This window comes from Colossoma macropomum, unplaced genomic scaffold, assembly GCF_904425465.1.
Source record: "Colossoma macropomum unplaced genomic scaffold, Colossoma_macropomum, whole genome shotgun sequence".
Classification (NCBI taxonomy): Eukaryota; Metazoa; Chordata; class Actinopteri; order Characiformes; family Serrasalmidae; genus Colossoma; species Colossoma macropomum.
This window is the reverse complement of record NW_023494795.1, coordinates 563,217-588,794: the sequence shown is the minus strand read 5'-3', so window position 1 is coordinate 588,794 and position 25,578 is coordinate 563,217. Positions and strand designations below refer to the sequence as shown.

Below are 25,578 nucleotides of genomic sequence, written 5' to 3'. Positions count from 1 at the left end.
CTACTGAGTGCTGATTGGTTGGCATTACTGCTACTGATTGTTGATTGGTCGTCATTACTGCCCCTGAATGCTGATTGGTTAACATTACTACTACTGAATGTGGATTGGTCAGCATTACTATTACTGGGTGCTGATTAGTTGGCATTACTGCTATTGAGTGCTGATTGGTCAGCATTACTGTTACTGAGGGCTGCTCAGAGCTCCAGTCTGATCGCCTTTGCACACTGCAGTCTCCTCTCTACCCACAATGCACCACAAGGTGCTCGATTTAGCATCAGTCATGTTGCTAAGAATAGCACCTTGGCCATTAGACCATCTCTGGTCAAACCTAATGACACACAGCTGGCCAAGAAACAAAAAAAGCATCCAACTGTCCAAATACTTACGCCCCCGAAATGGGGGTCCATAAAAACACTGATTCTCCCAATATAGATATAAATGACCTTAAAGCATTCTGCACTTCAACCTCATAATTATGGTTTAAAATGGTCTCAGATTCCTGTACAAGTTCCTCAGTATAGACAAGGGTTCTTTAGCAAAGACAGTGGTTCTATATAGAACCATGAACACTCAGAGAACCACTAGCATGCTTGAAAGGTTCTTTGCATGGTGAGATGGTTCTTCAGACTGATGGAGAATGCGTTTCAAAAAGGGTTCTTCTGTTGTTCACAAGCTTGCTATCGTAATATATAGAACCATATGCAACATATTCTCCATCAATCTAAAGAACCATTTCACCATGTTAAGAACCATTTAAGCAAATGGTTCTTTGAGTGTTCACGGTTCTACATAGAACCACTGTCTTTACTGACAAATACTATGGACTGTGCTGTATGGTAGACATGATATAAGATGAATATCACCAGCCACTGTATTCAATGTCATTCATCTTCTAAGCTGCTTATCCTCCTGGGTCGCAGGGGGTGCTGGAGCCCTATCCCAGCACTCATTGGGGTGAAGGGAGGAAACACCCTGGACAGGCCGCCAGTCCATCACAGCGCAGACACATCAACATATCACACCTAGGGGCAATTTAGTCCCAATCCCCTTTCACCCCTCGCCCCTACCACTTAGCCCCTAACCCTCTGTTTTGCGTGTTCATGTCTGGGGGTAGGGTGTCCTGATTCTTGTTGAGATAGAGGTGTAGGGTGAAGTGTTGGGGCTACATGACCCTCCAAACAGAGGTTTTTTAGAGACTCCAAACAGAGAGTTATGAGGAAAAACCGGCAAGATGGAGAACAAGAGACCAGAGAAACCCACAAATGTGAGAATTTTCTCAGTTAAAATTACAATAAATAGTGTTTTATCTTAGTTTAATGCTGTTTCAGTGTATTATGGTCCTTTTCTTCATAACAAGCATTAGAAATCGCTAAAGTATGCTAATGTCTCGGTAGCTAGCTAGCTAACTTTCCCATTCCACCTTAAATAGTCCAGCAGTTCTGACGCCTGAAGCGCCAGAACTGCTGCTCCATTTAAGGTGGAACGGGAAAATTTAAACAAGAAGCTGGTGAATATCTGACTTCAGCTTCATATCACTGAAGAATTAGGGGTGGGTGATAATAAATAATTGCCCCCCTCTTTGAAGGCATATAGTGCCCTAAATGTAACTAAAGCCCAGCAGTGAGGAGCTGAACTTTACCCTCCTCTGCTGTCACTGCAGACTGGCAGGGTCGCCTACAGAGCAGCGCTGGTAGCTGTTAATGAAGTGATGCTCTTTTATTTGAGGCATTTCAGAGGGAAGATTTCAACCACTACCCCTTATAACTCAGTTCCACAGGGGCAAGGAGACACTCGAAAACAAGGGGCAGGGGCTAAAAAGAAGAAATGGGATTGAGCTTTAGTATCTCCAGTTGACCTGACTGTATGTCTTTTCTCTAATATATACACAAAATGTGCCATAACTTTCACACAGGCCACACTTTGTTTTATTTTTCTCCAATATGCTAAAATTCAGCAAATATACAGAAATTGTTTTCTCTGGAGTTAAGTGAAAGTGAAGAGAAAGTGTGTTCTCTCTGGAGTTATCTCCGCTTAGAAAATTAACAAACTACTGTCTGAACAGGGATGCCAAAACTTTTGCACACAACTGTATTTTTTTTTTTATAGCTTTTACAAATAGTTTGATGTATGTAAACTTTGTCAAAATCTCAAAACGTACCAGTTCATATAAGAAAAACCAAGCTGAATTTTGCATAAACTGCTTTTGTGAGGTCACACAAACCAACTCACTAACATTGTAGCCCCGCCGACTCACACTGAAGTTGTAAGGAGTGTTTCAGCCTGGAGAGACTTTTGAATGAGGGCAGCAAATCTGACCAGGGCTCATTTACACATACCAGTCTTAAGGGCAGAGCAACATAAACAGCTGTTTATTTCTAAGCATTAAAGAGAGGTTAAAAAATGATCATGTAAAAATGAATTTCAATTGTTTTTGGTACATAAAACAACAAAAACATCATCGGTGGACCTCGGGAGAAACATGCGGGAGAAAAATGTGGGATATGGGCCCTTTAAAATGGCTCCCACTGATCTGAGAGTCAGCTGTAATAAAGCAGAAGCTTCATTAAATAGTTTCTAAGTCACAGAAGTCACACTGAAGAGTGCTTCGTCATCTCGCCACAAGAGGGCAGCAGCAGTCCAGACCAAGCGCAGACACAGTAACAGAAATGAGTCGTTTACTCAGCCAGGCTCAGTTTAACACCTTTGAACCGCAGACTTATTATTGAGTTATCAGTGTGTATTATTCAGTAACTAGAGTACCAAAATACTTATATGATACCAAGATAATTACTTCAATACTAATGAGCTCTGAAAGGTTCAACACTCAGTGTCAGTAAACAGGCTTCCTCCAAATCCTAACCCGGTAAATCTCTCTACACTAAGCTGGAAGCAGGTTATTGATACAGTGCTACAAACTCTACATGGTGCTCGTTTGATCACACTGCAGTCTGTTAACATAAGACTTTTAACTCATTTTTTAAACGAAGGTTTTAAAAAAAGTATTAACATTATCAATTTCGTTTACAGTATCCAGGCCCCGTCTGAAAGTACTATTACTTTTCTTGAACCTACCATGAATTATTCAGGAACTACGTTCAATTGTTCAGTAACAACTATGAACTATTCAATAACTACTACACAACTTTCAGAACCCACTATGAATTATTTAGTAATCCACTATGAATTATTCAATAACTGATATGAACTATTCAGACCTCACTGCATTAATCAGAATAGCCACTGAGTTATTCAGTAACTGCTACATATTATTTAGTAACCATTATGAATTATGCAATATCTACTATGACTATTCAGAACCCACTATGAATTATTCAAAAACTGCTATGAACTGTTCAGACCTCACTATGAATTCATCAAAACAACTACAGAGTTCTTCAGTTATTAAGATTTAGTAACTACTAAGACTTTAGTAACTACTATACATTATTCAGTAACTACTATTTTTAGCAACCACTAAGCATTAATCAGTAACCACTATGATTTAGAACCTACTACAAATTCTGTATCCACTATGAATTATTCAATATCTACTATGAATTATTAACTACTGAGTTACTCAATATCTACTACAAATCACTCAGAATCTACTATAAATTATAGAACATCCACTATGAATTTTCAGTCACCACTGAGTTATTCAGTAACTACTACAAAACTAAAGTGCAGGTTCTGTAGTGGTGCGAGTTGAAGAACTGAAGTACAGGCCTGTAAACTGACCCTCACGAGGGGTCAATGCAGAAAACCTCTGAATCGCCCACAGTAATGTTATACCTCTCAATGTGTGCCATCCACTCTCAGACCACCAGTTCGTTTCCCGAACCCCCACCCCAAACACAAGCTCTCAGCACAGCGCCAACTGCACTGCTTTCGCTCGGCCAGAATAAAGAGGACAAACGTTTAACTTATACAAGCTTATTTTAATGGATCTGCAAAACTGTTTGAATTTCCAAAGAGAACTACAACCCCTCCCCCCCAGAACTGAGCATGAGCAGTGAGCAGCCGCTTTCGCTGCGCACTAACTTACAAAATAAGTCCAAAACCAAAGAAAAATGGCATGCAGGACCGGGGAAAGAGAGATAGAGAGAACGGGAAGGGGTGCGGCAAAACAACAAAACAAAAAAACGTCGTGAATGTGAAATAAATCATGGTAAAAGAAAAAATACTACATATAAATGCCATTCTCTTCGGTTCAAACGCGTCTGTACTGGAGAGTCGGGAGCTCCTCTGTGAGTTCGTGGTGGTGGGGGGGGCAGGTGTAATAGTTAATGAGGTGATTTTTGGGAGTGTGTGCGTGTTGCGAGGTGTCGGGGCTCGGGGTGAACGGGAGTTTAGGCCTTTCGGCTCCACGTTAAGGCACCGGACGAAAGAAAGAAAGAAAAAAAAACTAAAAAAAAAAAAGAACCCCAGATAGACAAAGCTCACTAACCATAGAGCTACACACAAAATATCCCAACCACCAACCCAGAGACTGTACAAAAAAAAAATTAATAATAATAATAATAATAATAAACAACAACGGGCTCAAATGTTCATGCCTGTTTGGGTTAGTCAGCTAGTTTCACCTTCACACCGACGGAACAGAGTCTTAAAAAGGTCCAGCGGGCGCTTTCGACCCCCATTCGTTTAGATTTCATCGTTTCCTTTATTTTAAAAATGTAGTGGTGAAGTGTTTTCTTTCCTTTCTTATTTCAAACCTTTAAAATAAATGACAAGAAACATGACATGATTTCTCTTTTTATCTATACATTTCTTTTTTTTGTCAGAAATAAAAATTATATCGTCAGCAAGCAGATGTGAGTGGAAGAACAAGAGAAGAGAGTTAGAAAGGGAGAGAGGGACGGTGAGACTGCAGTGACGGAAGGAAGAGTTAGACACAAAGTGGGAAGAGATGAGCGGGTGAGAGAGACAGAGAGAGAAAGAGAGAGAGAGGTTTTGTATAAGTGGGCATGTGTGTGCATTTGTGAGTGAGTGTGAGAGAGAGAGAGAGAGAGAGAGAGAGAGAGACACACAGACAGACACTGTTCAACTGCAACACTTGGTTTTCCATCCCGTGACTCCGCCTCCGGTGCTAATGTCGACGTTTTCACTGTTGGGCTCTTTTACAGGTGTCTGAAAAACAAACAGAAACACGCAATTTCAGGATTGCAGCAGCTTAAACAACACGTGTAAATATCATTGACAGTTTCACAGCTTTTTGTCAGAACCATAAACATCGTCAGCCGTCATACAGTGAAAACTGACCATCCAGAATATTAAACTGCTTTCTTTACGTTACTTTTTCTTTAAGATGTTTTGGTTCTACCGTGTTACAAATTCCAAAAAATGACAAATATGTCAGAGAGACATTTAAGTGTAGAATACATGCTTAGCCTGTATAGAAACACAATGCATACTAACACACCTATGGTCCATAAATACGTTTAAGTGTATACAGTATCTATGAGAGTATATATGTATCAAAAGTTCTAACTAACTAAATATTTTGCCTCAATTTTCTCCCCAATTTAGTCACCTCAAATTCCACCCACTAATTAGGAGTCCCCCAGTCACACGATGCAACCAGTGCTAGGATGGTGAAGACTGGCACAGGCTTCCTCCGAGACCTGTGAAGCGCCATTGCATCTTTTCAAACAGCCGCTCACGCAACATCATTGGACAGCCAAACGCGCTCGGGGGGAAAACGGCAACCGCCAGATCTGTTATGCCAGCTAACAGACGCCTGCACTGACTAGCATCACGCTGAGTGGTAGGGGAGGGAGACAAGGGGGGGCCATCCTACCCACCCAGAGAGCGGAGCCTAGACTCCCGGCCACGGACGGCAGTAGCACCACCAGGGATCGAACTTGCGATCTCCTGATGACGGTGCCAATGGTTGCGCCACTCAGCAGCCCCATATGTAACGTTTTAAAACACTTCATTCCTTGTAATGACCTGCATTCCTGAAACGCTAAACAAAGCTTGGTAAATTTAGACTATGTTGCAGTAAGAATGTTGCTGCGCTTCAGAACCAGCATGCATTACGATGGACATCAGCTGGTAAACCAGTAATTATAACTTTATTATATATATAACAATCATTAACATCTGATTCATCGACATGTACGGCTGCTTTTAGAATAAAACAGAGTAAGAACGTGTAATATAGACCTGGACCACGCTTTGGCTCTGAAAGGGTTAAATGCTCGGGCACTGTGAGGTGACATTGGCTAATGACTGAACACAAGAAGCACTCATAAGTCTGTATCTCACCACCTCAAATAGATTCTATAGACTTTACTGCACGTCCACTTGCAACTTCTCACTGCTTCCTATTCATTTCAATGGCGAGCTCTGCTGTACTGCTGTATGATAAACTGCACCGCTAAACGTTAATATTTTACCGCTGCTGTGATTCCAGTTTCAGGTCTTAACGTTTGGGCCAAAAGTGTTTCAGTCTGTGTTTTTAAGTAGAGGTTGGCAAATATTTATATGAAATATTATTATTTAATAATATATAAAGTGTGAAACGTCAAACAGAAATCTAAAACTCAAGTGTACCGAGAGTTTTTCATAGCAGTTTGTATGTGTAACACTATTAGTGCATTGTGTCTGTGTCAAAATATCATGAGTTACGTCCATCAAGTATCACGATATTTTTGACACACTTTCTTTAAACAACAGTTTGGAAAAGGACACTGTCCTTAGGCAAAGGATGCTCTTCACACCAAAGATTAACATAAGCCAACATCTGCTTTATACTAAGCAAACATTTCTGGGTGTCTTTTTTTTGCTCTACTGAAAATCAAATTTCCAAAAGGGCAGCGAGTTTCATTTCACATGCTGATACCTTTTTGAGGATGTCTTCTGCTAACGTGAGGAACGCCTTCTCGATGTTGATGTTGGCTTTCGCGCTCGTCTCAAAGAAGCGGATTCCGTGTTCTCTGGCAATCTGAGCACAAGAAAAGAGAGAAGACGACAATTAAAGTGTTTTTGTGTGATGGGGGGGCAGAGGGGGCACCACAGATTTCAAAATAACACACTAACACACACACACACACACACACACACACACACACACACACTACTCAGTTACATGTTTATGGGCAAGCAAGAAATCACACAGTGTGTCTGGTGTAAAGTGGTCAGTGTTGCACAACATGCAAAGCCAAGTAAACAGCCTTCAAATAGACCAGGGGCTCCCAGCTTTGCTCCTGGAGGCCCACTGACCCACACATTTCAGTCCCTCCCTGCTCTCAACACAACTCTAATACAACTCAGTGGCTCATTAACAACCCCTGACTGAGCTGGCGCTGCAGGGAAAACGCTAAAATGTGCAGCACGGTGGGCCTCCAGGACCAGGACTGGGAACCACTGCAATAGAGCCCAAACAATATAATCAGATGGCCAGTAATGCTGGCCAATACTGAAGGGTGACAGTTTTACTGGTATCGGTCAACATATGGGTGATAATGCACTGATAAAAGCGTCACATCATCTCAGGGATTCAAATATGTGATCACCAGACAAGTGGGTGAAACCTCAGACCAGTGGTCACCACACCTGGAGATCTACCTTCCTGCAGACTTTTGCTTCAGTCCTAATTAACCCCACCTGATCCTTGATTAGCTGAACGAGGTGTTTAGAGGTGAAGATGTCCAGGAGGAGGGTTGGTGACCACTGCTGTAGACAGTTGGGGAGCTCAGTGGAAGCCACTCCATTGAACAACACACTTAAGCATCATGGTTCAAGGGTCCTTTAGTACCAAAAATGTTTCTATACAGAACCCAAAAGGGTTCTTCTATTCTTAGAAGCTTGACATCGTAACAGCAGAAGAACTGACAGACAAGAGGCTTCTGAATAACAGAAACACACCCACTAACATGTACACTCTTAAAAAAAGATGGTTCTTCAAGGGACCTTTAGTAAAGAAAATGGTTATGTATAGAACCATGAACACTCAAAGAACCCACTGCATGATTAAAGGGTTCTTTGCATTGTGAAAGAGTTCTTCAGATTGATGGAGATTGTGCTGTAGATGGTTCTATATAGAACATCTTTTATGTTGAGCTTGTTACAGTAGAGGAAGCCTGTTTGGTGCTATTTAGAAGCCTTCTAAAAAAGGTTCTATACAGAACCATCTACAGCTCATTCGCCATCAATCTGAAGAACACTTTCATGATGCAAAGATCATGCAACAAGTTTTTTTTTGAGTGTTCAGGGTTCAATTTAGAACCATTTTCTTTAGTAAAGAACCTTTGAAGAACCATCTTTTTTAAGAGTGTATGACAGTAATAGAGACTGAATTGGTACATTTGAACCCAAAACACCTTCTTGGGGAAAAGAAACAAAAACAAAAATGTGTACTTTGCATCCGAACCTGACCATAGGCTTAAATGTGAAAAGAAGAACAAAATATAATAATTTTAATAGAAACCAAAACCGCAAAAAATGCATGTATGAATATGTTAAGTGGTAAAGAACGCTGGGGAACATGCAAAAGAAACAAAGAGTTTTCCAGTACATGAGATCTGCTGTTCAGTAGAGAAGTACAGTAGAGTAAAATGGTGAGCTTGTCCAGAAGATGGGCCAACATGCGAGTTGTCCAACATTTTAGCTTCCAAACAGACGAACACGGAGAAGCACTAGATGTTAACAGTGTTAGATGCCATCTGTGCATCATTATAAATCAGTCACTCTAAAAGCTAGTCTAGACACACACACACACACACACACACACACACACACACACACACACACACACGGTGGTACTTGTAACTGAATTTGGATCATGATATCATAATTTTTATTGCAGACAACAATCGTTTGCCTAAATTTACATTATCGTCTGATGTTACCAGCGATCAGAAGATATTGGTACTGATCATACAGTTTTCATGTCAGTCAAGTCCATCACACACACATAACGGCCACAGTAGAAGGTACCATCTCACCTGTTCTCCTTTAGTCTTTGGTACGACCCGTTTGTCCTCCATATCACACTTGTTGCCTAGCAGCATTCTCTCCACGTCCTCGTTGGCATGCTGCAAACCACACAACAGTAAATACATGACAATGACGAATTAAACAGCGACTCAAATCTCATTACACGTAGTTTAGATCTGCCTGTTTTATCTGACTTTTTACAAACTTCTTTCAGAAGACCCCAATGGAAATAAGCCCTGGGGAGCTAAGGTGGGCTGCATTTCTCGGCCAGTACGTCATAGAAGGCTGGTCCAAAGTGAAGAACCCTTCAAATACAGCCTAGAAATGCAGCCTACGTTCTGAGTGCTTTCGAGGACGCAACTGATGTGTCCGTCCAGGCCTTCGGTTACCCACAGTTCTCTGTGCGAATGGCGCAAAGGAATTCAATAATAATAATAAAAAAATATGCCATTAAAATGGTGGATCTTCTTTTAAAATGTAAGTTGTTCACATCCTTGAATTTGTCTTCGTTACCTTATACAGTGTAAAATCACTGATTAATTAAAGACTTTGTCCGTATATCATATTTTAATCAGAAGTATTTGTATATATGTACTTTATCATACTACATAAGCTTGTTGGTATATTAGCTACCATAGCAACAAACACAAAGCAACAGGCTCTATTTTCTCTCACCAGATCCCTCTCAAGTTTCTTACTGCAATTTCAAGAGGCGGACATTTCTGGTGACGTCACCATGCAGCCTCGTTAGGACTGTTCCATCTGTGTGACCAGTGACAGTCCTACCGAGGACCCGCCCTACCGAGGCTGCAGCCGAGGCTTGTCAGCGTCAAACGTATTTCTGTATAACTATTAATCGACCTAAATCACTACAACACTGTAAATCAGGTCATTCAAAGGGGAATTCCAGATATTTTTCAAATTTTCTGCCTAATTAACTGGTTAAGACCTAAACAATGTCATTCAGAGTGGTTTGATGTGAAATGCTCCACCAGATATGGGACATCTGAAGACTCTAATGCCTCTAAAAGGCTCCCTCACAGGAAGTTATTACATGAAATGGTTATGAATTCACTGCCTGATGCCTGAGACACTGTTTTACTACAATTCTGATGGACAATTTTGGCCTAAAATGTTTGTTTTGCCCCCATGGTGAGGTATATGTTGTGAGGTAAAACAGTGTCATTACCATAATCAACGTTACATATAAGAGCGCAGAAGACTCGTGTAGGTTCACTGGTGGTTTTGGATAGTAAATAAAATGTCTATATTTGTGTTGTAGTCATGGTGACTCCTGGTTCCTATCAGCACCACTGTAAAGAAATCTGAGTCAGTAAGTTTCCCTACAATGAACCATTTCACACCAAACAACTCTGAACGACTGAATTACGCAGACGTTCTGAAGATAAATATTCCCACGAAACTGAAAAATGTCACTTGTCAGGTTTCTGTATTTCTCCAGATCTTATCAAGCTTAGAATCCTCACCAAAAACAGTGATCAGCACCTTTGAGTTGGCATTTATGTAAATGCTCTGCAGCATTTTGACGTCGTCAAACATGGACTATATAAATAAGAGAATCTGAGCTTTGTTAGCAACTTCAAATGAGGAAAAGCAGTCAAGAGTAAACAGATGTTGTTTGCATTCGCTGCATTCTTTTGGAGGACGCTTTCAGGAGATTTATTTTGTCAGGGTGGGACAGCAGGCCCACATCCAGGGAAACTGATGGAACTTGATAAAAACAAGAGCTGAAACAAGTAAAGAATGACTCCAATGTGAACTGAAATAAAGGGTCATTATTTCAATACAGTATCACAAAATATCTGAAAGCAGAATATTTAAATCTGTATAGACGATGCACATTTCTGAGCATCTCGTGTTTAGTCTCCCACGGAAGCCGCTGTCTATGATCAAACGAAGCGCATCATGACTATTTTTGCATCGTTTATAGCTCAGTTGCACGATTTTATTACATTACTGTTTGGCACAAGCACACTTTACAATCTTTGGCCTTAAAATAAAATTTGTATCTACCTGAGCCAAACCAGACAGAGCAGTATGTAATCAGAGCTCTATAGAAACATTATAATATTGAAATTTTAATCTCTAAGCATCAGAAACTGATGATACCGAAGAAACGAAATGTGCATCATCACAGCCCTAACAGACAAAGTTTATCGATATGACTCTTCTTTTTTATTGTCCACATTCTGTTTAAAACCAAACCGCTTTATAATGTTTCATACTGTTTACATGATGCAGTCATTCTGACTCAGGGATGTTTATTCTGGCAAATTCTTTTCGCTGATTGTTAACATGCAAGCCTAAAATCATAGATGTGACTCATTAAAATATCATTTACAAATAAGACGGTTCCCATTTTGAAATCAGGCTGAGCTCCGTTCGAAGCCACCATGAAACACTTGATGTATGCACACGCTTATGCACACAGACTTAACTGAATTCTGTATTAAGGCACAGACGTATCAGATAGAGTTCCTTGGCTTGCAGAGCCAAGTACTGAAAGATGGGGCCAGGCATCAGTGCATCCCAGGGTTTCAGTCACGTGAGTTTTCTGTTGTGGCCTCCATATTTAGGACCGAATTTCTGGCTTTGCTGCTCCGCAAGAACGTAACTAGAGGTGAAAGACAGCTAAAATTACTCTCCTTACTTTGGAAGAGAAAAAACGTTCCTCGACGAAGTCGATAAAACAGTCTGTGATCCTTATACAGTTTCCTCCTGAACTCCTGGTCCCACTTAAACTGGCGGAAAAGCAGCCAAATTTGTTTTCCTGACATTTATATTGATCTCATACTCAGCCCCTCTCTATTCTGGAGTCTCTCAAAGCATTTAAAAGCACAGAACCCACCGGCTCTTCACGTCAGGGTGGGTAAAGGATCCCATGGTGTTTCATAAAGGGGATAAACTCTGTCATCATATGAGGAACGACATCAGCTAATTAACACAGACGTGATCAACGCTGGCCTTTAGAGAACTTTAGCTGATGTTATCAGCCGAGAGATAAACAGTCGTCCCCCTAACGGAGCTGCAGACAGCCGGCATAACTTTACTCTCTGTTTCTGATTTAAATGATGTTTGAATGGAGAAACATAAGCGTTAAATATCAGACTGAACGTCGTGGGTCGGAAAACGACGTCGTGTTTCGACAGACGTGATCCTGTAAGTTTGCTAGTGCAGTTAGTTCAGAGTTCAGCTCCAGTCCTGAAACCCCTGCACTGCATAACTGTGGTTTCCTCGTTAAAATACCTGATATTATTAGCTGATTAATCCCTTCTTAAGGTGAACGAGGTGAACAGCAGAGAGAAACACTGAACTATATAGTGCAGCGGCTCCAAGCCTGGAGTGAAAACACTGAATTAAAGGTCTTGTCATTCTCGGCTTCTGTCACGTCTTGCAGGTCAATGATTCATCGTTCAACTGCCTGTTGCACCTCAATTCGTACAATTCAAAAACGTTCCTCCCTACATTTCCTAGCTCCTGTGCTCTCTTTGGATGCGGAGAAAGCCTTTGATAGGCTTGAGTGGAGTTATATGTGGGCAGTCCTTGAATGTTTGGGGTTTGGTACGACGTTTATTTCAATGCTGCGAACACTGTATTATTCTCCTGCAGCATCAATATTAACCAACAATGCAATAGCCCCTGCATTTCAGTTTGAGCACGGAACCAGACAAGGTTGTCCAATTTCTCCCCACTTATTCTGTCTGTCCTTAGAACCTTTAGCACACGCTATTTGACAATCCTCAATATATCCTATCAAAATTCAAGGTCACAGCAACTTTATTTCACCTTATGCCGATGACATTGTTTTTGTTTTTAGACAACGTGGATCTCTCCATTCAACCTGTAATGAAGGAATCTGATGTTTTCAATAGCATCTCAGGGTTTAAGATCAACTGGTCTAAATCAGTTTTAATGCCGCTAAATAAACTTTGCAAAACCATTTCTATCCCAGTAATTCCAGTTAAGGATTCATTCATGCACCTTGGCATTAATATTTATCCTGATATCTATAAATCAGCCAGATCTATAAATGCTACCACTTCCACCTTTCCCCAAAATATTCCGCTGACATTGATTCGATGGTTTCAATATTCCATATAAATAATTTTAAAAGGAATTATATGCAACATGGAAATAAGAGCACTGCAGTCTTGGCTTAACATAGAATCCAAAATCCCACGGAGGACTACTGAATCTATTCTAGTAAGGCCAAAATGATTACAAGATTTGTTTTTTTCCACAAGCACAGGCTCTAAAAATCTTGATTTGAAATTCGGCTGTATTGTTGCACGTTCTCTCAAGGTCTGGACCCGTACAGAAAGACTCATGGGAGGCCCTTTCAAAATCTGTCACTCTAATTACAACCTCTTAAGAGGTGCACAACCTTTTACTCAACCCTCCAGGTTTTCTAGGGGTGTTAATGATTGTGGGGATTACATTCTCTCTGCCAGCTTCTACTTATTTTGTGTACTTGCAATTAAGATCAGTGCTTAAAGCCTACGGGGTTCCATGGGGCCTTCCTGTAGCTGCTCATCCCATGGTGGATTGGATCCAACCATATATGCCCTGCAATGGATGTTTAGGCGAACATTTACATCCCTTTTTCTGACAGACCAGTATCATCTAAACATATAGCATCTAGTGAGAACCCAAGGAAAGACTAACATCACTACTAAAAATGAACACACTGTATATTACATAATATTCACTTCTTTTTTGGGGGGATTCCCAATCTTCTCTCTGAGGACTCCCAATCACACCACACCACCAGCACTAGTGTAAAGGGAAGAGAGGCTTCCTCTGAGACCCGCGAAGCGCCACCGCATCTATTCGAACTGCCGCTCACGCAACGTCATTGGACAGCCGAACGCGCTCGGAGGAAAGAGCCAATCGCCAGATCTGTCCAGTGTTAGCTGGTTAGAGACTCACCTCGTCGATATTCCGGAGCCACTTGCTGATGTTCTCGAAACTCTTGGCGTTGCTGATGTCGTACACAAGCATGATGCCCATGGCTCCTCTGTAGTAGGAGGTGGTGATGGTGTGGAACCGCTCCTGCCCCGCTGTGTCCCTAAACAAGCAAAGACACAATAATAACATTAACTATGGAGCAGCCATCACTGACGCATCAAAGAGTATATAAGAAAACTCTATAACTTCAGAAACCAAAGTAAAGGACAAGTCAAAAAGCCTAAATACACTGACTTGTATGCTCCAACAGAAGCGCACAAGCAGCCAATACTCACCATATCTGTAGTTTTATCTTCTTTCCTTGCAATTCAACTGTTTTGATCTTAAAATCGATTCCTAGAGAGAAAGAAAAGTGAACTGATTAAGTTGATGCACAATTGAGTAACCCAACACAATCTTATCTACAAGTTGACAATAACCTGATCTAAAAGGCCCATTTCTGACATTTTAGTAGTTTTTTTCCCCCTGAAGATCTATTTATAAGTTTTGTTAGGTTTATGTACCAAACGTAGACAAAATTCATTTTTATATGACCATTTTTCAACCTCGCTTTATCCCCTTAGAATTAAACCGGGTGTTTCTGTTACTGTGCCTTTAAGACAGCCTCTGTTCTGACTGCCCTGCACTGTCTCCTCAGTTTGGGCTGAAACACTTCTTATAACTTCAGTGTGAGTGGGAGAGGCTAAACCGCTGTAAGATGAAAAGATGGATATACGTAAAATCTGTTTTTGTGACATCACAAAACAACTAATTCAAACAGGCTTTGTATGCAGCTTAGGCTGCGTCCAAAACCGCATACCACCATACTAAACAGTATGTCAAAAATAATACACCACCAATAAAAAGTCCACTCTATTAGTGTAGTATGTGGTTTTGGACGCAGCTTTAGTTTCTGTACATGGACTGTACGGAGTGGGGAGTGAAAGGTACATTCCTAAACTTTAACAGTGCTTACAAACTATGCAAAATAGATACGCGTCTGATGCAGTACGGGCCCGTCAAATGAAACTGAAAACATTTCATCACTAGTATATCCCCATCGACAAAACTGTATGAGAACAATAATGGAACTGTGTATACAGGACACTGCATACTTGATTTGGTATATTGGGGATAAAGTCAGAAGGACATTGGTAACCAAGTCCGGGCAATATGGAGATATTTATTTTTATCTCAATCATTTACGTCACAAGATGCCTTTCTTTATACTATTACTTTATACTATTTTTACTATATATATATATATATATATATATATATAAAAAATGTTTTATCAGCTCCACTTACTATATAGGAGCACTTTGTAGTTCTACAGTTACAGACTGTAGTCCATCTGTTTCTCTGCATACTTTGTTAGCCCCCTTTTACCCTGTTCTTCAGTGGTCAGGACCCCCATGGACCCTCACAGACCAGGTACTATTTGGGTGGTGGATCATTCTCAGCACTGCAGTAACACTGACGTGGTGGTGGTGTGTTAGTGTGTGTTGTGCTGGTACGAGTGGATCAGACACAGCAGTGCTGCTGGAGTTTTACAAAGTGCACCTATATAGTAAGTGGAGCTGATAAAATGGACAATGAGCGTAGAAAAAAAGGGGGTGGTCATAATATACAACTACACACACACACACACACACACACACACACACACACATATATATATATATATATATATATATATGACCAATGCCATCAAAATAAATTAATGCAGCATCAGGTCAAAAGCACTGATTAGACGTATAAGATACTTCAGAATCAAGATGCTCACAGACCATGAAAACACTATAACAACATCTTTATACTCACTGCTGTGATATTTCGCCTTAATGGGCCAAGAAGCTACGTGACCAGACTACAGAAGCAAAAACACGAAATGTGACGCTGCAAATGTTCCATCTACACACACACACACACACACACACACACTTATGAAACCCGAGACCAAAACAGCCTCAACCTTCAGAGAGAATTTCCAGAAGATCTGACCCTCTGCAGTCAAATCAAGCTCTTCAAATCACAAATTACAACAAACCAGCACTAACTGTGCAGCTCTGCCTTCAGCCAAGAACCGCTGTCAAATTCCTTTACATAATAAAGAGGGATGTTGATTCCGAAATCTGATTGGCTGAGCCACCTTTGATGCTTTCGGAAAATACTTGATATACACACACAACCACACATCTATATTCTGTATTAATGCGGTAACATATTTAAAAGTTCGTTGTGCTGTTCATGGAATAATCTTTGAATATTGTTTTGTTTGGCAACCACAACCTCCTGTTAAACTGTACTGTGTACTAAAAGACAGGCTGTTCTTGTTACTGCGCCGTTCAGCCTGACATATGTAAATGACCACTGTTCTGATTGGCCGTGCCTCATTCAAAAGCAAGTCCGAGCTGAAACACTCCTTATAACGTCAGCGTGAATGGGCGGAGCCAAGGGGCTGTGGGCTGAATGTTGATATTGATTCACCAAGACTGGGACTCATTTTCTCAAGGAATATGATGTCAGGAATGATAATCCTTGTACACAATAACTCAGGAGGAATGGGCAAATCATATGAAATATGTGGTTATCTATAGCTTTATTCAAAAGGTATGAATGCACTGATGCCAGTGGCAATAACTGACAACAGTTAGTTGTGCTTATATCACAGCAAGGCATGTAAAATAATTGACAGCAATGATAATTTAAAAATAAATAAATAAATAAAAAACAAGAACAAATATTTTTATTGCTTTATTATTTAATTAAGTACATGCAAAAGCAAAATGGGTAACCAAAAAAGGCTGGGAAATTACGATATTTATCGTTTTAATGATAAACTAAACCATCACAACACATAATATGCTTTTTTTGAGTATATCCTGAATATCATCCGTAGGAGGACACTAAATAAGTTTCTTTAAAACAAGAGCATCATTAGGGTGTTGAATAAAACTCATTCTAATAGTTTTCGATTGGATTTTTCATTTCCTGAAGCATCGCAACATCAGCCACCTCTAGTCACCAAGTTATCGGATGTAATTTCGGACTTAATTAAATTTTCCCACTTATCGGTCACTGATATATGATATATCAAAAGGATGTTTACTTGTTTGCCTCTCAGAAGCGTCAGCAGTGGCGCAGTTTGCCTCGGCCCCGGCCGAACCCCCTGCCGATGGGCAGTATGGAAACTGCCTGGCAGAGTGTGTGGCACAGACTGGCACTCGCTGGCATCGGGCTCAAAGAGGCCCATCTCAATCTGTCCAACGGCCGAAGATTTAACAGCTCACACAGTGACATTGTTCAGAAGAGGGGCAGCGAGCGAGGCTGAGACGGAGAGATTGTGAAAGCAGTGAATGATGTCTAGGAAACTGATCATGTGGATGGCAAAGAGGCAGCAAAGCTCAAAAACTCCCAGAGCTCCCACTCGGAACGTTTGGCACCGGACAACATGATTGAGTTTAGTGGAGAAAGGGCTCCAATTCTGGTCATCGGCTACTCCTGTTAACATGGAGCAAAAGCTTACACTGTGGGCAATACAGCAACGACACAATGAGGTACTGACTGCAACGGCTTAAAGGGGAAGTCCACCGATTTGTCAAAATTTCCACATAATTAAATGGTTACGATGTAAACGGAGTCATTCAGAGTGGTTTGGTGTGAAACGCTCCGTTCTAGATAAACTCAGAGTCAGAACTGTTCACAGTGGTGGTGATGGGAACCAGACGTCCACCTCTAAAAGCTCCCTCACAAAGTTATTACATGAAATGGTTATGAATATGTTGCCTGGAACACTTTTTTATGGGAGTTTTATAATAAAGTTTTGCCCTTAAACACGTTTTTAAACAGACATTAATGGTGGAGGGGTACATGCAGGGCGCTGTGAGGCAAAATAGTCCAAAAGTAAAATGACTAATTTTTTATTTTGGACCCCCATGGACCCTCACAGAGCAGGTACTATTAGGGTGGTGGATCATTCTCAGCACTGCAGTAGCACTGATGTTGTGGTGGTGTGTTAGTGTGTGTGTTGTGCTGGTCTGAGTGGATCAGACACAGCAGTGCTGCTGGAGTTTTAAACACTGTGTCCACTCACTGTCCACTCTATTGGACACTCCTACCTTGTCGGTCCACCTTGTAGATGTAAGGTCAGAAACGATAGCTCATCTGCTGCTGCACAGTTTGTGTTGGTCATCCTCTAGTCCTTCATCAGTGGTCACAGGACGCTGTTGGCTGGATGTCTTTGGTTGGTGGACTATTCTCAGTCCAGCAGTGACACTGAGGTGTTTAAAAACTCCAGCAGCACTGCTGTGTCTGATCCACTCAGACCAGCACAACACGCACTAACACACCACCACCACGTCAGTGTTACTGCAGTGCTGGGAATGATCCACCACCCAAATGGTACCTGCTCTGTGAGGGTCCATGGGGGTCCTGACCACTGAAGAACAGGGTAAAAGGGGGCTAACAAAGTATGCATAGAAACAGATGGACTAATAAACAAATCAACAAATCTAGTTTTAACTCTGACAGGTTGACTGAAATCCCTTGAGTAGGTTAATGTTGTGAACACACAGGCGTCTCCTCCTCTTCATACAGAGCTACATCACCTGGTGAGAAATCCAGCAACAGTCAAGGCAGCTAATCAAGAATTTTATATTATGTAAAAATGCAACACAAACAGCGACCGCTCTTTCTTCGCAATGTGTGTTTGTCACGTCCGCTGTGAAATAACAGGAGCACCGCATCACATCTGGGGTGAAATGGATGTAACGGTTACCGGAACACCACAATTGGTCAGCATGTACGGCCTGCTGCCAACAAAGGGATATCACAGCACACAAGGCTCCATCAGAGAATACCTTATTAGTGCATTAGTACAAACTGGGCACTGGCTGCATCTAAACATTACTTCCTTCCTTCCTACAGTCCTCTATTCACTAAATAAAACAGCGTCCATCGGCCTAACTACTCCAAACACAGCTCTCACACTAGGGTGATCGATATGTCCATTATTATTGCTACTGTGATCAATTTTATCAAAATATGCTTTTAAGTATCCACCTTATTTTTCAAGATTAGGGCTGCAATTTCTGGTTGCGGGACAGAAGCGTTTGTTGCTGTTTTTAGCGACGTCAGAGAAAGTGTGCTTACTTTTTAATTTATTGTTCTGTCCCACTAAACATCTCTGAGCCATTCTGGGACACGGTGCGGTTTGTGGCCATCAGTACAGCTGAGTGAAGATGAAACTATGGCAAGAACAACAACACAACAACACTACAAGCATAAATAGCACAGAGCTTCAGCAGACATGAGACTGTGGCTTCACAATGACTCAGTGAAAAAGCCCAGTTGTCAGAGATCCATAAAGCGCAACCAGATGAAAAACTGCCACCTAAACATCACTGTTTGCTCTTAATAGCCCCATTTAAACTGGTTTATACATTAGAGGTCTCCTTATTAATGGAATACCCCCTCGCTAGTCGGCTCAGCAGGTTGCAGACAGCTAGCTGGCTAACAAGCTATCGCTACAATAATAAAAGACTTCAATCTTAACCCTTTTAATAAACTCTACAGAAAAGCCAAAGTCAGTTTTTCATTCTCCAGCTTCTTGTTCGAATTGTCAGTTCCACCTTAAATGGTGCAGCGGTTACATTCATTTAAGGTGGAAGAGGAAAATTCGAACGAGAAGCTGGAGAATGAGAAGCGACTTCAGCCTCGTGAAAAAAAAAACGCATGTTGAGAGACATTTTACAAGAAACTGTTCTACTTTTGCGTAAAAGTTTCCTGCCAGAGATGCGAGAAGAGCAGCTATAGCTGAGCTGAAGTAAGTCTGCGTTTTCGTTATTATATTTTTTTAGCCTATACTAGGACATCAGCACATACTGAGACATATTTACAGCCAAGATGGGGAAATGGACATAAAATGTTGTGGCTACCAAAGTGGTTTGATTTTTGCTGAAAGGATAAAACGGCTCTTCTTAACATTTGGGTTCCCGACTCCTGGTGTTGGCTGTAAATGTGATCCTCTCACTGAAGTGTTTCTCCTGCAGGTTCAAGCTTCTGTTCAAGGATTGATTAAGCGACAAACTTCAGCACACAAGTATTTAAGCATCCCAACAATAAAGACTGTTGATAATGTTTATTTATTCCACATTTCTATCATCTTCAGATGTTATAAGCATTCAAAGTGTTGTCTGTTTACGCTACGCCAGACGTTCTGTCCATAAATCACTCAAAGCATCAGAGCAAAAGAATAAGGTGGATAAAAAAATCTAGACTAATTTAGACCAGATTTAGACCAAAAAAAAGCATTTTCAACATAGCAACGACAGAAAAGTGCTCAGCAGAACGTTCTGCCAAGTACAGTCGGCCCATTAAGCCGTGATCTTATTTTACTAATTAATTTTACAAGTTGTTTGCTTTAATGCTCCATCTTAAATTACTTTTTGTGAATCTAGAATTAAAAAATAAACTGTACTGTTTTTCACAGCTGCTGTATTTCGTATATTCCAACTTGTTCATTAAAATTCTGTGTAAATATTGTGACACATACCGAGTTTTGATAAAATGTCAAGTCTCGTGATTATATTTGTCATATCGCCCACCCGTCTCAGCGTTCAGTCACTCACTCTCAACACACACAGCTGCAGTATGGGTGGACCCTGCGTTATTAAATGATGCACAAATCATTCAGCCAAAGAATGAGTCACACTTACACAATAGACTCACTCACAGAGTTTCACGGCATCTAAAGCCGAGCGCCGATTCCTCTACGCTCCTCACACCCTCAGTGACCGTAACACATAAATACGAAAGTGCTGAACGCACCCACACCACAAAAGGAGAGAGATAAAAGATAAAAAAGACTCAGATAAAGATGAAGAGATAAAGCGTCAACGTAAACAAATGCTCTAAGAGTCGGTGCTCAAATACTAGTTCGGAAATCGCTGTTCAGCAGGGATATAAAGACACATCTGGCCCACGATTTCCAATACAGGGTCAATGATTTGACATCCTTGCGATATTTTGAGTTAAATTTGAATTGCAGAAAAATAATGACTGTATCCACGTTGTTGCACAGCTTACTAATAAACACGTGTGAGCTGTCGATTGGTGCTGACTGTTGGCAAATTCGGGCGTTCAAACAATGGGCCTCATTCACCAACCGTTCTTAAGAAGAAATTTCTTCTTAAAACCCTCTTACGCAGTTTTCACGAAGATTCTGACATTCACTGATTTTTCTTATTTGGGATTTGTTCTCAGGTAAGAAGAGAACCTACATACACAAAGGTGAGAACAGTTCTGCGCTTTAAGAACACGTCGAGAATCTGATGTAGACTTTTTCTTTCCTTTCTCAAGAACACATTTAAGAAATAACAGATATCGGTGAACGAGGCCCGAATGCTACCGGAATTAATACCATAATTAATAGAACGGCCGACTGTCACATGTTTGCAACTGCAGTATCACAATATGTCACACTGAAACACCGTCACTATTCAGGTATTTGTTAAGCTGCGTCAAAGGAAGTCAGGGAGAAAAGAACACACAGCCATTACGTTTTAAATGAGCTATAAAATCGGACAGTTTTTCATTGCTACACTGAAACGCTGGCGCCTCAACATGAGCGCACTGTCTAGGATGCGCTGTTAATGGGCAGTACCAAAGATTTATCACATTTTTCTGCATAATGCACCATTTTTTGTTAAAAAACACTGGCTGAGTCAGAATTGTTCACAGTGGAGGTGATGGAAACCAGACGTCTGAAGAGTTTAATGACTCCAAAACCCTCACAGTTATTACACAGTGATGCCTGAAACAAGACAGTTAATACAAGATAGTTTTAAGAAAAGGTTTTGGTCTAAAACCTTTATTTAAACCTATTCACGGTGGACTGCTGGAATGGTGGAGTCCATTCTTGGTGGTTTTGGATGGTAAATAAAATGTCCGTATTTGTGTTGTAGTCATGGCGACCCCTGGTTCCCATCAGCACCACTGTAAAGAAATCTGAGCCTGTAAGTTCCTCTACAACGAATCATTTCCCCATCAAACCACTCTGAACGACCGGGTGCCTCGACACGAGCACATTAACAGCGCGTCTAGGCAAAGACAATCGCAAAAGATTTCTCAAATTTTTCTGCACCTTTAAAAAATAAATAAATAATACAAAAAAAATAAAATAATTGCTCTCAGTGGTGGTGATGGGAACCAGATGCCTGTGTTTTAGCTTGGGGCAATCTGCCGATTTCTCATTGTTATTGTGATCATTTTTGTTGCTATGACACTGTATTGTAACTATTTTTCATTATGAACAAAGCATATTTAGTCCTGTTTGATTGGATTTAGTGTAGCACAGTACCTGAAATGCTGAATAATAATAATAATCATTCACAGCAATCAAAATTAATCAACACGCACATCCATAACCGACAGAATTCAACATGTGGCATTTCATTAAAGGCCACAGCCCTAGACTGCCTTTCATTTTCACTGAGCCGACGTAAACAAACTGATCAGAGCCTTATGGGCTGGAGGTTAGGGAACCGGCCTTGTGACTGGAAGGTCGCCAGTTTGATCCCCTGAGCCGACAGCACGTGACTGAAGCGCACCTGAGCAAGGCACCTGACCCCCAACTGCTCCCCGGGCGCTGCGGATAGGGCTGCCCACCGCTCCGGGCAACTCACTGCCCCCTAGTGTGTATGTGGTGTTTCACTGCACAGATGGGTCACTTAACTTAGAAGACATAACTGTTCAACAGGAAACACAATCAGTGCAGAAACTCTACCTGCACACTGTTCCATAACATTAAAGCGACCATCTTCTTTAAGACTGTAGTTGACAAAAGATGGAACATTTTGCACTGAACTAGATTCAACCTCAACCCAAACTATCACTTACACACCTCAAAACCTGGACAGACAGGCCTACAAAGAAGGTAAAGACATGGAGGTGGATCCTGAAGAGAGAGCAAGAGTGAGAAAGAGAACATAAAAGTCAGGCAGCTGCTGAAATATGAGCCGTCTTAAAAGAGAACCCCACCAAAAACAACCTTAAATGCTTTTTTCTCATCTCTTAATGCACTCTGGGAGAGATAAAGCGCGTCTGTCAGCGATGCTTTTGCCGCATTATGATGTCTAACAGAAATACTGCTTGGTTGTTCTGTATGGAAAATGAAGAGAGGATCGATTTCTGAATTTTCACCGGGTTGTCTGGTTTCATCAGCTGAATTTCCTCCTCAATCTGCAGGCAGATGTGATTGAAGTTCTCATCTGCTATAAGATACAGGGCAGCTTTTTCATGCTCAGAAAAGACCGCACCAACACATTAAGTGGTCCCAGCGATTCTTCTGAAATTAGACCGGTGTCGGGACTCGAGAGCCTAGAAGATCTCCAGTTAAACACACACGGCCCAGACGATCCAGTTAACAAGACCTTTTTGGATAAACTGATGAACCAAAACATTGAGATAAACATTACAATGGCAACAACACCTGATTACCCCTTACTGTATGCAGTCACGGTAGACTTTGGCAGCCTTATGACAGCATAGACTGACCTATTCATGAGAATGCTCACCCATAAACTGCCCATAAACATGTCCTGTCCTAGCAACTGTTGCTACGCAAAACAAGCTTTAGGGAAAGCTGGCAAAAATCACAATCAACCTAATGAGAAACTGAAGCACATAAAATAGACATCCAGTACAGTATTTGTGTGTGTGTGTGTGTGTGTGTGTGTGTGTGTGTGTGTGTGAGAAAGGTTTTCATGACCTTTTCTTTCACTGAGTGTGTTTACATGAACCTAATAATCCGATAACTGCAGAAAATCAGATTTTGTCAGTAATCCGATCAACGCGTTTACATGCACTTGAGTAATCAGATAATGGGGAAACTCCGGGTCTACATGAATCAGACAGTAATCAGATTTCTGCTTTGCAACCAGCCAATAGACTCACAGACGGCGTGATGTAAACGTAACGTAAAACACAAACTTCATCCACTTTACCTGAAAATATGAACAAACATCATCAAGACGATGAAGAATATTTACATTCTTCACTTCGTCAAGGATGTCTTCGGTTTCAGCGTCGCTCAGAGTGTTTTGCTGCGTCTCGCGGTGACACTGCTCACCTATTTCCAGTACAGCCGTCTGTTTTCGCACGTTTCGCAAATTCGAAAGAAATCAGAGTAAGAGTTTACATGCACTGAGAAATCTGATTACTGAGCTAAAAAATCCAGCCTCTTTATTTTCCATTTTGCTTTTTGTTTTTCAGCCATTTTCAATGAGTTGTTGCGCTGATTGTTACTGCATCATTTGTAATGTACAGTATATCTACTGGACCCCAGGAGGAATAGCGGCTATCGTGATAGCGGCTAATGGGCATCCTAAAAAACAATCAAATGTAATCGAGTTAACATTAGCAGTAGCGCTGCGCTGTTACAGCAGGAATTTGTACAACAAAGGTACTAGAAACACAGAAAGCTGATTTAAACTGATCTTCCGAGATCAATAACTTCATAACTGTGTGGTTAATTTGTGTCATATGATCATAAACATCCACCATCTGCACATTTCATTGCAGGGTTTAATGAAGAAGCACAGCTTCGTAAGGGTGCACATTCAAAAATAATAACCCAAATGGGAACCAACTGAACTTACGAGTGCACGTTCCTCCTCCTCGAGAGCCGGCTGGAACCATTTATCATACACACAATTAATTTAACGGTCTTTTTGGTCGTTTTATGTCACTCCAAATTATCTAATTTGACTGATTAACTACTTTACTATGATGAACTGCAATGTTCAGCGCTTGCACACAAATGTCTACGATCACACAGAATCCTGTGAAAGTTTGTTTTTCTTTTTTCAGTATAAAAATGTGAGCAAAAACACATTAGCATAGATGTTAACAAGGCTAGCTTCCTAATCTTATGCCACCTTATGTTGAACAGCAGAGGTCACTAACAGGCAGACCACTGTCCGAGTCCGTACCCAGACACTGTGCTATGCAGACCTGGACCTATAACCGATAAACTATGAGGAATTCTTAAATTTTGACGGGCTGGTCCTATTTTAAGCGGCGGAACATTTCTAGCCTTTACAGTACCAGTTTAGCAGCTCAGGAGACTCACAGACCAATCGCATGCGTTGTAAATATCACACGTGACGCCACTCAGCCAATCAGATCTGTGCATTACGATGAGCACTGAGACTCGAGTGAGTGAAGCACACACAGGGGAGGGACGAGGCGAGAAACAGCAGTTAGAGAAGAAAGTGAGTCAGAGGGAAGTTATTTCACATGGTGTTATCTAAAAACAGAAAACTGACAAATGTTGTTGAAATATGACTGAATTGTACTTTATTTGATTTGATTGACTGTATAAGATGTTGATATACCTACTAGGCGACTTCAGTAAACAGTATATGGCACTGAATCATGATGCAAGTTAGACATTATGAGGTTTTGGACCTTTGCTTGAGGAAATTTTCTCTAACTAGACCTTACTGAATTTTAATTAAAGACCTGATCTACAGCATGATAATTCTAAAAAACAGAATCAGCCAACCAGCGTATCAACCTAGTTTACATTCTGGGGAGTTTTATGTAACAGTGCTGGTCAATATCCTCATCTGGAAGAGGAAAGAATTTGCCAAGTTGTCGTTT

At 41.0% G+C, this 25,578-nt stretch overlaps 1 protein-coding gene across 1 annotated transcript in view; it reads right to left on the bottom strand.

Moving 5' to 3' along the window:
- Positions 1-3,917: 3,917 nt before the first annotated feature.
- rab10 (RAB10, member RAS oncogene family) overlaps positions 3,918-25,578 on the bottom strand; it is a 34,241-nt gene continuing 12,580 nt past the window's right edge. Inside the window, exons 2-6 of the mRNA XM_036581152.1 lie at positions 14,208-14,268; positions 13,894-14,032; positions 8,952-9,041; positions 6,848-6,949; positions 3,918-5,130 (exon numbers count right to left, since the gene is read on the bottom strand). Of these exons, the coding sequence (XP_036437045.1) occupies positions 5,044-5,130; positions 6,848-6,949; positions 8,952-9,041; positions 13,894-14,032; positions 14,208-14,268 (479 nt within the window). The 3' untranslated portion in view covers positions 3,918-5,043. The remainder of the gene's footprint in view (positions 5,131-6,847; positions 6,950-8,951; positions 9,042-13,893; positions 14,033-14,207; positions 14,269-25,578) is intronic.